The sequence below is a fragment of the Protopterus annectens genome, chromosome 3.part0 (genome assembly GCF_019279795.1).
Source record: "Protopterus annectens isolate FY-2018-M chromosome 3.part0, PAN1.0, whole genome shotgun sequence".
Lineage (NCBI taxonomy): Eukaryota > Metazoa > Chordata > Ceratodontiformes > Protopteridae > Protopterus > Protopterus annectens.
In genome coordinates this window covers 325350066-325363771 of record NC_056731.1, presented here as the reverse complement: position 1 = coordinate 325363771, position 13706 = coordinate 325350066, and the positions used below count along the sequence as shown (strand labels likewise).

The following is a 13706-nucleotide window of genomic DNA, read 5'->3' as shown; positions in this document are numbered from 1 at the left end:
AGGAGATATCTCCAGCTCTCTCAGTCTGAGAATGAGAAGATACAGGAGTGGAAGACTGTAATGACTGCAAAGTCCTGAACAGACTTTGTGCAAAATGACACTAGCCCTCTTGTGAACCCTTCAAACTAAGTAGCTGGGTGGGGTGTAGGGGGGTTCTTTTTCATCGGGGTTTCAAGATGGATAGTCTTGGATGACTTGGGTGCCTGAACCTCCACAAGTGAAAGAATAGTTGTGTAGATTCTTACCATAGCCAGAGATATCCTTCCCTTCCATGTTGCAATATTCTTAGTGTGGGATACTCCACCTCAGGTGATCCGAAAGTCGGCTTCTATACAAAAACTTAAGCCTGGTTTCTGTTGGTGTGTGGGACATCACATGCAGGGCCATAAACCAGGAGCCTTAAATCTGACATCTACATGCACAGACCTCAAAACTGCCCAGTTGGACAGTGGACTAGGTAGAGCCAAATGATGTCCTCCAGACCAGAGAAATGCCATACACTGCCCAGTGAGACCATAGTCTAGGAGGTGCCCCAGGGTGCACCACAGACAGGTGAAAGGAAAGCAGGGGGATGGTGGGAGGGAAGAAATACTGCAAAATGGAACAGAAGGACATCTATGGTTATGGTAAGACCCCACACAATTATTCTATGTCCTATTCCCATGTTACAATATTCTTAGTGTGGGAGAGTACCACAGCTTACGAAGGAAGAAAGGTGGAGGTAGAGGTATTGGATTCCAGAAATCCCTGCAAGACTGCCCTGGCGAAACCTGCTCTGGAGATATGGTCCAATTTGTAGTGTCTGGTAAAGGTGTGTATAGTGGACCAAGTGGCTGCCTCCAGGATAAAGGCTGTGTCCAGGCCTTTGAAGAGGGCTTTGGAGGATGCTACGGCCCTAGTGGAGTGTGCTCTTACCCCCGAAGTTAAGTCCTAGCTGTGGAAGGAGTAGCAGAAGCAGACAGTTTTGCTGATCTAACAAGAGATGGCTTGTTTGGAGACTGCCTTGTCCAAGGCCCTAGGCTGAAAGGATACAAAGAGTTGATTAGATTTCCTTATGGACTTAGTTTTGTCCAAATAAAATCTTAGCCGTCTGTGCACATCCAGGGAATGGAGTATTCTCTCACTGTCATTGGAGGAAGAGTGAAAGAAGGTGGGCAGGTGGATGGACTGATTTAATGATAGCTTGTTGATCATTTTGGACATGAAAGAAGGGTTGGTGTGCAGGGTCACCCTGCCTTTGTGGAAGATAGTGTAGTGGGGACAGGCCACAAGTGCCTGTAACTCTAATACCCTTCCAGCTGAGGTGAGGGCTACCAGTAGGATTGTTTTCCACGTGCACATTTGCAGTGCTGAAGAACAGGCTGGTGAGTTTTTCTAGGATAAACTTTAGGTCCTAAGACGGTGGAAAGTACAGTTGTACACTTACCATAAATGTAGATGTTCGAATGTATTCACTGTTGCAGTCATTACATTTGGGTTATCTGCTTGCAGTTAGCCCTCAGTTGGCCTGACTAACAAAGACTTGGGTCCTGTGTCGGTTGCTGTCCCTTCTTCCATGATGTCAGGTCGTCAGGGGTATAAAACATGCAGCCGACGCCATTACATCAGTTTTTCTTGCACCAGATATCAGGTGCCCCCCTAATGGGAAGCAATTAAATATAAAAGTACAAGATATACCTCCAACTAAAAAGCAAATACACCAAAAAGGCTTTTAAGCATAGTAAAGGAAAGTAGAGGTATAGCCAAAAGAAGTTAGGGGGCTGGAGGGAGGGTAACCAGGACTGCAACAGTGAATACACTCTAACATCTACATTTATGTTAAGTGTACACAACTGTACTATGTTCCTCGCGTTTCTCTGTTGCAGTCATTACATTTGGGTAGATTCCCAAAGCTATGGTTGGGAGGAGGAATTTAGATAGCATTAGGGCCAGCTATAAGGCCCTGCAACACTGCAGTAGCAAAGCCAGCTCTGGATTTAGAGAAAATTGGCAAGTGATAATGCTTGGTGAAAGTACGTACAGAACTCCAGGTAGCAGCTTCTAGGATGTCCCTGATAGGGACACCTCTGAGAAAGGCTGTAGAGGTAGATGCAGCTCTGGTAGAGTGAGATCTGATCCCCTGGGGGATAGGTTTCCATGGTGCTTATAGCAGAAATGAATGCAATGGCTTAACCATTTAGAAATGGTTTGCTTTGAAATAGCCTCCCCCCCCTGCCCCTGCAGCAAATGCCACCAACAGTTCAGATTTCCTTTGAGATTTAGTCCTGTCCAAGTAGAATCTAAGTTGTCTGTGCACATCCAAGGAATGCAGGATCCGTTCCCCTTTATTCTGTGGATTGGGAAAGAAGGTTGGTAAATGAATGGACTGATTAAGAGCCACACTGGATACCACCTTGGGCATGAAGGATGGACTGGTTCTGAGGGACACCCTGTCCACATGAAAGATGATGAAAGGCTTCACTGCCATAAGGGCCTGTAATTCAGATACCCTACTAGCTGAAGTGATTGCTAAAAGGAAAGCTGTTTTCCAAGAAAGAAATTTTAAGTCTGCAGTAGCAGCTGGCTCGAAAGGAAGTAGAGTGAGTTTCTCCAAGACAGAGTTAAGGTCCCAGGCTGGGGTTGGAGCTCTCCTGGGTGGTCTCAAATTTTTGGCCCCTTTGAGGAACTGCTTGAGCACTGGATGAGAGAAGCGGAGAAGTTCTGTATTATAATGAGCTGAAATGGCTGAGGCATGGATTTTAATGGAGTAAAAAGACAGGCCCTTGTGAAGCATCTCAGTTAAATATTGTAAAAATTGGGCGCTGCTGTGCTCATCCCTTGAGATTGGTTCCAGGCACGTAATCTTTTCCATTTTTCAGCATAAGATTTTCTAGTACTATGCCTCCTTGCCTCTAAAATGATATCCATCACAGGTTTGCTGAGGGATGGTAAAGGAGAGATTACATAATTAGCCAGGCTGCACGGTTCAGTGTTAGAAGTCGAGGGTTCAGAATCTGGTTCTCCTGCTGAGACAGCAGGGAAGGAGTCTGAGGCAGGTGCCATGGAGAAAACAGAGACACGCTGCGCATGAGGGGGTACCAGTGTTGGCGCGGCCAGTCTGGAGCAATCAAAATCATCCTTGGTTTGTCCTGTTTCATTTTTATTAGTACTTTGGAGAACAGAGGGGGGAAGGCATAGACTGATAGGTTTTTCCAGCTGAAGGATAGAGCATCCACTTTCCAGGCTTGTTTGTGGGGAGTCCTTGTGCAAAATTTGTCCAACTGGTAGTTCTGGGCGGAGACAAGCAGCTCTATATCTGGGCTCCCCCATTTGTCAACATGTTGAAAATCTTGGTTCCAGTTTCCACTCATGTGGGTCCATCAGGTTTCTGCTTAGGCCGCCTGCAATGTATTTAATTTTCCTGGCAGGAATTGAGCTTGTAGGTGCACTCAGTAGCTCAAGGCTGTGTTCCACAATGCCATGGCTAGTCTGCAGAGGGGGTAAGAATGTGTACCCCCCTGCTTATGTACCACATCACAGTGGTGTTGTCTTGTCTTTACCAATAGCTACCCTGGAAGAATGTAGTCCTTGAAGGCTGTCAGAGCATTCTGTATAGCTAACATTTCTTTTTGATTGATATGCAGGTGCATTTGACTTGGGTTCCATTTGCCCTGAATGCACTTCCCTGCCAGGTGAGCCCCCCATGCATAGTCTGATGCGTCTGTTAGGGTTTGGGCAGCAGGGGGTGATGTGAAAGGTAGTTCCTTGTTTTGGTGGCAGGCCTCTGCCCAAAGGAACTCTAGGCATAGGCAAGGTATGATAGGAATCATAGTTTCTAGGTCTTGAGAATGTTGGCACCATGGCACCATACGCTTTTTAGATACCACTGTAGTTTCCTCATATGCAGTCTTGCACATGGAATTAGAAGAATGCAGGAGGCCATGAACCCCAAGGCTTGCATTTGTCTTGCAGATAGCAGGGTTTGTGTGGCCACTTGTTTGAAGTAGGTAGTCAAATGCATTTGTTTCTCTGGCGTGAGGTAAGCCATCTGGGAAGTTGTATTCAAGCTTGCTCCCAGGAATATAATTTGTTGACAGGGTACCCGGTGTGCTTGCTTTTTATTTATGGTGTACCCCAGACAAGTTAGAACCCTTTTTACAAAGGCCAGATGATCCAAAAGTATGCCCTGGCTTTCTGCCTGAATTAGACAATCTTCCAGGTATGGGTATATTTGAATATTTCTTTGCCTGCAAAATGCAATAACTGGAGCTAGGCACTTTGTGAATACCCTGGGCACAGTAGATAAGCCAAAGGGCAGTGCAGAGAACTGATAGTGCATGTAGCCTGCTTTGAAGCGTAGGTATCTTCTGCAAGATTCCCTGATTGGGATGTGCAGGTATGCTTCTTTTAAATCTAGTGTTACCAACCAGGTATCTTTGCCTAGCATAGGAAGTAATTGGTGAAGAGTCAGCATCTTGAATTTTGGAATCTCCAAAAAGGTGCTTAGAGTAGACAGGTCCAGGATAGGATGCCATGAATTGTCTTTTCTGGGTACCAGGAAAAGCCTCGAGTAGAAACCTTGTCCCTTTTCTTCTTCTGGTACCAGCTGAATAGCCCCCATGCTTAAGAGAGAAGTACTTGTTTTTGGGCCTCTGCCCACTGATTTGGGGGAAGGTCCGGCCACCCACTTGGTGTTGGCAACGTGTGGAAATGGAATCTGTATCCCTGGGACACTATTTAAAACCCATTTGTCCTGGGTAATGAGTTCCCAATTCTTTGCATGAAGAGCAATCTTTCCCCCCAAATGGGCAGTCAGTTGATAAGTGCTTGGAAATTTTAAAAGGAAGTCATTGAGACAGTTTATCATGGGGGGGAAGCCTTGTTATTTCCAGATTTAGAAGTGGAGGCCCCCCACTGCTTAGTTGTGTGTGCCCCCTGGGGCTGAAACCCGGGGTTTCTGCTGTGTCTGGGTTTGGCTTGAGAAGACCTGGAAGGGGTTGGAAAGGGCCAATTCTTAGAGGGCCGTGTCTACTAAATCTAGGAGGCTGAACTTGTAAAAAATCTTTAACAGTTGGTATAGATTTAGCTTTATCTTCCATCTTTTTAAGAATATCCTCGGTCTTGTTGCCAAACAGGCGGTCATGATTTAAAGGAGCATCCAACAATTTAGCTTTAATATGATCAGGCAAAGATTGCTCCTTAAGCCAAGCATGCCTTCTGAGCACAGACCCAGTAACAGAAGCCCTGTAAGAGGCCTCTAATGAATTAAAACCACATTGCAAAGTATGTTTTCCAACTTGTTCAGCAGAATGCATTAAATCCTGTAAATCTTTATTTTTAGCACAGTCAGGAATCAGCATCATTTCCTGTTTAAGCAGTCCAATAACATGTTGCTGATACTTTAACATATGAAACTGGCAGTTTAAGATCCTAATGGCCAAGGCTGCAGAAGTGTAAACCTTCTACCCCATCTATCCAGCATCCTGGTGTCTCTTATCAGAAGGGGTAGGATTCTTAGCAGTAGAAACCTTAAAGCCTTTGGGCCCCTGTGAAATAGTCTCTGGATCTGCAATATGATTTTTGAAAAGGAACTTGTGGGACTCCGGGACACTGTAGTGTCTGTCAGATTTTCTGGGAGCAGGAGGAAAGGAATCAGGGGCCAAACTGGATTCCGAAAAAGCATCACCAACAATGTCTAGTACAGCAGGAATAGCTGAAGGCCTATGCTGAGGCAGAAGGAAATCCCTAAGCCTCTTTTTTAAAATCAGAAAAATCCTGACTTTCCCAGTGGAAATGCTCCCTTAGAGTATGTAAGGTTTCCCCAAAAGAAAATTCCTCAAGAGGGAAAGCAGAGTGAATAGAGTCCTCTGCATCAGACTCTTCATAAGTAAATAAGGGCAAATCCAGATCATCAGAAGAATTAGAAAAAACAGAATCCTTATCAGAAGATTTCATAATCAACTTCAGTACTAAGCCTCTTAGAATGGGGGGGGGGGGGATTTGGCTACCCCTGATTAAAGTTATTAGATCTTCAGCCATTCTTATCATTTGTTTTTAGGCATAGAGGCCTGAGCATGTGGCCTGGGCGTCAGTTTTTTTAGACATGGATTGAGATTTAGGCCTAATTAAAGAAGGAGGCGTCTGTTTAATATGCAAGTCCGTAGGCCTGAATACACCCTCAAAAGCCGGTGCCTGCACAGCGGCTCCAGACGCATCCAAGGTAGAGATATCCATGGATTCCATAGTTGAAGCATCTCACCCATACTCCGAATGGGTCTCAGTAGAGGCCTGCGAATCAGAAGTAGCGGGTATCAGGGGCTGCAAAAGCGCCTCACTGAGTACCGGCGAACTGGCGACTGGCTTAGGAGATGCGTCGTCGGCAGTTTTGGACCTCAGCGGCCTGTCTGTCTATCTTTGCATTTTTTTTTTTTGGAATCCCGGTAGTCGCATGGCTAACCAATGACATTTCTGGATAATTAAACAGAGAACTAAAATATTTAGAGGTGAAAATCTGCCGACGACAGATAGTGTGCTGATTTAGTAAAGCACAAAATCGACAGCAAGGTACGCCATGGTCAGGGCCTAGGCAAGGAATACAATACAAATGAAAATCTTTATGAGGTATTTGCTTTCCACAAGTAATGCAATTATTAACTTTTACTGACATTGGTAAGGAGCAAGAAAAAGTTTCCCCAATGGGGTACTTAGCTTAATTTAAGACTTCAGTTCTGAAACTCGAAAACAAAAATTTCAGGAGTCTGCCGACCTGCACTTGCGAACTGCTGCTGCTTCGGGCACCGCACGGCAAGAAAGACTGATGTAATGGTGTCGGCTGCATGTTTTATACCCCTGACGACCTGACATCATGGAAGAAGGGACAGCAACCAACGCAGGACCCAAGACTTTGTTAATCAGGCCAACTGAGGGCTACCTGCAAGCAGATAGCCCAAATGTAATGACTGCAACAGTGAAACATGAAGAACATCGGGCTTCCTTGGTGGCCTGATGTGCAAGACCCCTTCCAGGAACAATTTAACATCTAACCTGGAGAGTAGAGGAGGGTTTAAGGGTAAAGCAGGCAGAGACTGCAGATAGGTGGACTTTCACTGAAGACTATGAAAGGCCTGCCTTGATAAGTTCACATACATACAAGCTAAGACTAGAGGGACATCCACTAGAAGGAGATCCCCATGTCTTTAGAGACACTATTTGGAGAACTGTCCCCATTTTAAAATGTAGGATCTGCTTTTGTTAGGTTTCCTGGACTCCCTTAAGACCAAAAGCACATCCTCAGAGTAGCAGTGTCTGAAGGATATTAAAAGTTTATCATCCAGAGTGTTAGACATAGCATTTCCAGGTGAGGGTGGATGAGTGTTCCCCTTCTGCTGTATGAGTAGGTCCACCTTGTGGGGTAACATGTGGTGGTTGCCCTTGGTGATGGATAGTGGAAGGGAGAACCAATGCTGCCTTGGCCAACAGGGAGTCACCAGTAAGATTTTTGGCATGTCCCTCCTAATCTTCAGAAGGACTTTTTGAATGAGAGGGAAGGGGGCAAAGGCATACAGAAACCATCCCTTCCATGAAATGAAGGTGTCCACTCTCCAAGCTAGTGGGGAGTGGTCCTTGGTACAACATTTTTTCAGTTGTCTGTTCTGGGGGGAGGCAAATAAATCTATTTGAGGTGTGCCCACTGGTGGACAATGTCTAGAAAAAACACTTCTCTGTTTAACATCTACTCATGATGCAAAGAGGACGATCTGCTGAGAGCATCCATCTGCCTTGGTGGTTCTTCCGGGATGTATGTAGGCTGCAGAGATAAGTTGTTTTGGGAGGCTAGTTCCCAAATCTGGATCGCTAGCCTGCAGAGGATATAGGACTTGGGGGGGGGGGGCTGTTTGCTGATGTACCACATGACTGCAGTGTTGTCTGTGAAGATTTGAAGGGGACCTGGCTGAAGGATGGGAAGAAAAGTTTTCAGTGCCAAAAGGACTGCAGTCATTTCTCTGACACTGATGTTTTTCTGGAGGGGTGACTGCCAGCATTCTTGCACCTTGAGGCCCTTCATGGTAGCCCTCCAGCCCAGGTCTGATGAGTCTGTGTGCATGTACTGAGCTGGTGTGGGAAGGTGAAGGGGAAGTCCTGGGTTCATTTGAACTTGTTAGATCCACCACCTTAACTCTCCCCTTAGGCAGGGTAGGAAGGAAATCTGGAATTCTAGAGGGTGGTTGTGTTGGGACCACACATTCTTTGTATACCACTGTAATTTTCTCACATGCACCCGGGCTAATGGTAGCATACAAATGGTGGCTGTCATCATGGCCCAGAAGTCACAGGAATTGTCTTGCTGATAGTTGGTGGACCAGGAGCAGATCCTGGAAGTGGCTTGCTAGGGAAAGTACTTTGTCCTAAGAAAGGAATGCCTTCATCAGATCTGTTTGGATCCTGCAGCCCAGAAAGATTTTGCCCTGCTGTGGTGTTAAGGATGATTTGGGGAGATTAAGGGTGAACCTCATACCCTGTGGCAGAGATATGGCAAACTGCAGATTTTTTTTAGTGCAACTTCTTTTTCTGCAAGAATGAGTATGTCAACTAGGTAGGGGCAGATCTGAATGCCGTTGGTTCTGCAACTGACTATGGCTGGAGCAAGGCATTTGGTGAAAACCCTGGGTGCAGTGGATAAACCAAAGGGCAAGGCAGTAAATTTAAAGTGAGAACAGGGCCCAGTGAAACACAAGTACTTTCTGAGAGAGAGTTTTATAGGGATGTGGAGGTAGGCCACTTTCAAGTCTAGAGTGACCATGACCACTTGTGCTGGCAACAGTGGAAGCAGGGTTTGGAGGGACAGCATTTTGAAGGATGGGGACTTTTAGGAAGAGATTTAGAAGGGACAAATCTAGGACTGGCCTCCACAGTCCATCCTTTTTGGTACCAGAAAGAGCCTTGAGTAAAAGCCTTTTCCTTCTTGTCCTGGGGGGGACAGGTTATATGGTTCCATGGGTTACTAGATCTGGTATAATGTCGCAAAAAAGGTGCAGTTGATTTTTGGGTGAGAATGGGATCCCCTGAGAGGGGGACCTTTCTTTCCAAGAAACTAAGTATCCCATTTCTACTACTGACAGAACCCAGAGACCTGAAATAATTGTTCTCCACAGGGGGCAAGTAGTGGGAGAGATGGGCTGACGGGGAGATGGACAAGGCAGTCACGCATTGCTGGTGCCACTTCTGTCATGAAAGGGCTGTCTGGGGGTTGGCAGAGAAGAGGCTGGTCTGGTAGAGGTCTGCCTCCTGGTTCCTCTCCTATGCCTGGAAGAAGGGGTAGCAGTGGAGGGGGGGGGTCTCCTGACATAGGTGGTCTTAGCTGGACAGTTTCTGTAGTATTTAGGTATAGGGGATACCAGAAGGTGCTTAATGTCTTGAAGCTCCTTGCTTTTCTCCTGAAGATTCTTAAAACAGTTCAGCATTCTGTTTCCCCAAACAGGAGGTTGTTGTCTAGTGGAGCATCAAGAATTTTGAATTTGAAATCCGCAGGCAGGGGTTGAAGTCAAAGCCATGAATATCTGCGGAGCACTGAGGCAGATGTAGCAGATCTAGCAAAAGCCACTGCTGCATGATAACTGCATCTGATTGAGTGTCTGGCCACCTAGGATGACGGGGACAGTTTTGATGCTACCTCAGTCTTGTTAGGAGAGTCAGGCAGGGAGGGATAGGAGTGTAGATGCTTGGGATGCCAAGTCCAAGGCATACTTAATCATATGGGTTTGGTAATTAATAGCTCTGAAGGCTAAGGGGAAGAGGTGTAAACTTTTTTCCATGGCCTGTCCATGTTTTTGCTGTCCTTGCCAATGGGCAGAAGGGACGAGGATGGGAATCAGTCTTGACTGCTTGCCTGGGGCTATAGCAATCAACTGCAGGATCTGCCAAGGGGGGATTTTCACAAGGAATTTGTGGTCATCAGGCACCTTGTAGAAACAATCAGGTCTCTTAGGAGCAGGTGGCTGAGAATCAGGATTTTTAGATGCTGATGTAAATGCATCCAGGTATGCCAGTATAACTGAGGAAGAATAATTGGTAGCTCTGAATATTCAAGGTAAGACTTGAACATCAGTTTTAAAGGGACAGACTAAGGACATCAAGCCTACTACAAATAATTTCTGGTGTGAAAGACAGTGTCATAGAACCATATGTCACAATGTCTTTCTCCAATGCAGAAAATGCACACTGTGTGAGAATCTTTGTACAGAATCTGCCCATCACAGATGCGTTTCCACTTTCTGTCATAGACAGCAGACTTTATGAAACTACATTAAAGTACACTTTTGAAAGAAAAAGTAAGGAAATTTCTCAAAGGTACTTCTCTGCCCATAAAATGTTATATGTAAGCTAACAGATGACAATGAAGACACTGGATGAGAGGTTTGCTTACACTAAAAATTTTGGCACCCATACTTCTTTTTACACCAGCACTCCCTTGAGCTTTACTGAACATATACAGTGAATAAGGAAGATGCTCAACTACTTCAGCATACTGCCTGGATGACCAATATCCTTGGCAGGATGCAATCTCATACAGCATTATACTACTACAACAGCAATATCTTATGAGCATATTTCAATTCTCAAAGAATTCTTCAAAACAGAAGTCATCCACAAATGGTGGGCATACCAACAGAGAACAAAGGCAAAATGGGGGACTTGGAAGAAGGTATACTGACTTCATAGGATATCTCTAAGTTCTGAAAACTGTTCACATTCCTCACCCAAATAGTAAACTTCCACAGGTTTACCATCAGAGAAGATGGTTACAAGACATTCATGAGATTACTTCGTATTTTCTGGAGCCAACCAACCACAGGTATCCTGTAAGGCAGTTTCTAAGAGTGGCTTGAGTCCTACTTAACTTTTGGAAAGCCTCTAAGGAATTGGGGGGAATACATGGAGTAACTGGGGAAACACCAGGCCACATGGAGAAATTTGGGAAACACCAGGCCTCGTGTATTTTCACAATAACTTGAGTAAGACAATCAGTCAAGAAGTTGCATGAACTTTTTTTTATAATCTAAATCCCTTAAGACAGTCTCCCAATGGTAATGTATGCAATGACAATGGCAATGGGTCCAGTGTGACGTACAAGCTCAGTTGGGGAAATCACCACAAAGCCTGATCATATGGTCATACAATGCATACCAGAACAAACGGCAGTTCATCCACAGGAAATAAGGATCAACACCACTGTCATCAAAAACATGACAGGAACCCCGATGGACAAGGCTATCAAAGAACTTGTCTCAGAAGTGAGGTCACTCAGCTTGAAAACAGAAGTCTATCCACTTCATGCAATGCATAAGAAGACATTTTTGATTGTCCTTTGACAAATATGATCTGTACTTTGATGAAGATACCCTGCTCTTTCAAATATTCAGTTCCTGCAAGTTGGTTGAAAAAACTAAAAGGTGAGTTTCTTTCATTTTTATGTTGTTCTCTAACTGACCTTTTCAGGAATGAAGTGGGCACATACTGACATAGAAAAGCTTTGAAATCAAAGATAGCAGCCCTTGTTGGATGGAAGAGGATAACCGAGAAGACAATTATGAATGTAGTTGGTTCCAGTTCTATGAGTTACTTAAAAGTAATAATTAAGGCCTAATGAAAATTCTGATATTGGATACTGACTCCTACTGCAGAACTAGTCAGCCTTGGACCTGCAAGTAAAATCTCAAAATAAAGGTGAATCCAAATGAATTCCAGAAAAGGCTATTTATGCATGGTCTCTGATGAATGTTTTGGTCCTCATAGTTGGAACAAATTCCTTCTTAGCACACATTACTATGGAAATTATGGTGATCAACTGAAGGAAGTTAACACTTTAATGAATATTTACTTTTTTAAATGATCAAGCCTTAACAGCGTGCTTCAAGTTGGAAAAGACCAAATTACTGTTGGAGAAAAATTTATCTCTCAATGATTATTCTTCACAAAATGCATATTAACTTACTATTTCTTTACAAACATGTTTGATGAATTATTTAATATTTGTTCATGTTAAAAATATGTAGTACAGATGCATGGTTATGCAAATCGCAATTACTTATTGTAGTTCTGAGTGTTTCACAACTGCATTCTAATATCAAGCTGCAAGTGTATTAACAGATAACTGAATGTAAAAAAAAAAAAGTGCGGAAGGAGTTAAGGGATGTTACATAGTTCTCAAAGCAAGAAAGAACACACTGTATATGTAAGCTCTGACCTTCCCAGGCTGGGATGGGTACTTACGAGGAATGTTGGGTAGTTAGAATGTACTGGTACTAAAATGTACAAGGTCAGGAAACAAGATTGCTTAACAAGCCGGGTGGCCTGTACTTTTAAAAACATTATTGGTACTAAAAACATGACTGTTCACGTGTAGCATTAAGCGAGAAGCACGAGGGTCTGCAGAAATCATATTTGACCACGTCAGTATTCTGCATGCATGTTACTGATAAGAAATTAAATAAAGAGTGTGTATTTTTGCTGCTTGGTGAGACAGACTTTAAATTGTGCAGATAGTCGCCCAGCACTGACATATATGGATTCAAATAAAAAAAAAATGTTTTGCACATCCTATTCTTGACTCAAGACTAAAGATAATTAAACTGCACTTCAACAGTACATCAAAGTTTTTAATAACTAAGAAAGCTTTTTCTAGGAATACAGCCACAATCACGTACTATGTATTACTTACTTTACTGCTGTAACAACAACATTTCGTTTTGGTTCACTGTCATAACTAACACTCTCAATGCCATAAATTTCAGCCAGGTCATGAATGAGTTTACGGTGATCTCTTTTCATTGGTGGGAAACAATGACTTCTCTTTGTCTGTTTGCCCTGTAAACCAAACAAACAAAAAGTGCATGAAATTTTAAACAATATCTATACAAAAACAAATACTTGGCATATATGTTACCATAAGGGACTTGAGAATATACCTTGGATACATTTTTACCATATCATTTGATCAATGAGGGGGACCCTTTTCGTAGAGGATCACCAAATAATTTCAGCATCATGATGCATCAGTTCAGTAGCCATCTTAGAGAATCCCCACCAGATGCCAGTGTGCTTTTTGATGTGAATTTTATACATCAGTTTGCTCAGATTCTGAAACCCACAGGTTTGTAAATCACTAGGCAAACACATTGTGTGTAAACCAAAAATGTAGACCCAGCTTGCAGTGCCTGGAAAAGGTGCAAATAACAGTTTAGTTGGCAATCTCACAGATACTCTGAGGAGAGGGTCCCCAGAAGGGAAGTCTAATTGTGCAAGAAAGTACAGTTGTCAAAAATATTACTGTAACAGTAGATGTCCTTCGCTTCACTGTTGTAGCAGTCTTCACCTAAGAGATCTCATGCCAAGAATAGCCCAATGTCCAGCAGGTATACAAAAGCCTTTAGCTCTTGCATTCGTATACTTCCTGCACAGGACAAAGTTGACGAACAATCACAAACACTCAGAACTTCTTTGCTGCCAGTCCGAACACCATTAACTGAACATCAGTTTGGACTGCCTTTTCTGCTGTGCTGGTTACCAAGACATTTTCAGAGAAGTGCCCTGTTGGGGTTTCTTCACCTTTTTTTTTATGGTACTGGGTTCATGTCATCCAGAAAATATTAGTGTGGGAGGCAGACTCCCCATAAAGACCATCATGACCAGTGTCTTTTTGTCTGGGTGCTTCCCACCACCATACGCAG

At 43.8% G+C, this 13706-nt stretch overlaps 1 protein-coding gene across 1 annotated transcript in view; it reads right to left on the bottom strand.

Moving 5' to 3' along the window:
- NFX1 (nuclear transcription factor, X-box binding 1) overlaps window positions 1–13706 on the bottom strand; it is a 1622551-nt gene that overhangs the window by 154865 nt on the left and 1453980 nt on the right. The window contains exon 23 of the mRNA XM_044065583.1: window positions 12698–12843. Within this exon, the coding sequence (XP_043921518.1) occupies window positions 12698–12843 (146 nt within the window). The remainder of the gene's footprint in view (window positions 1–12697; window positions 12844–13706) is intronic.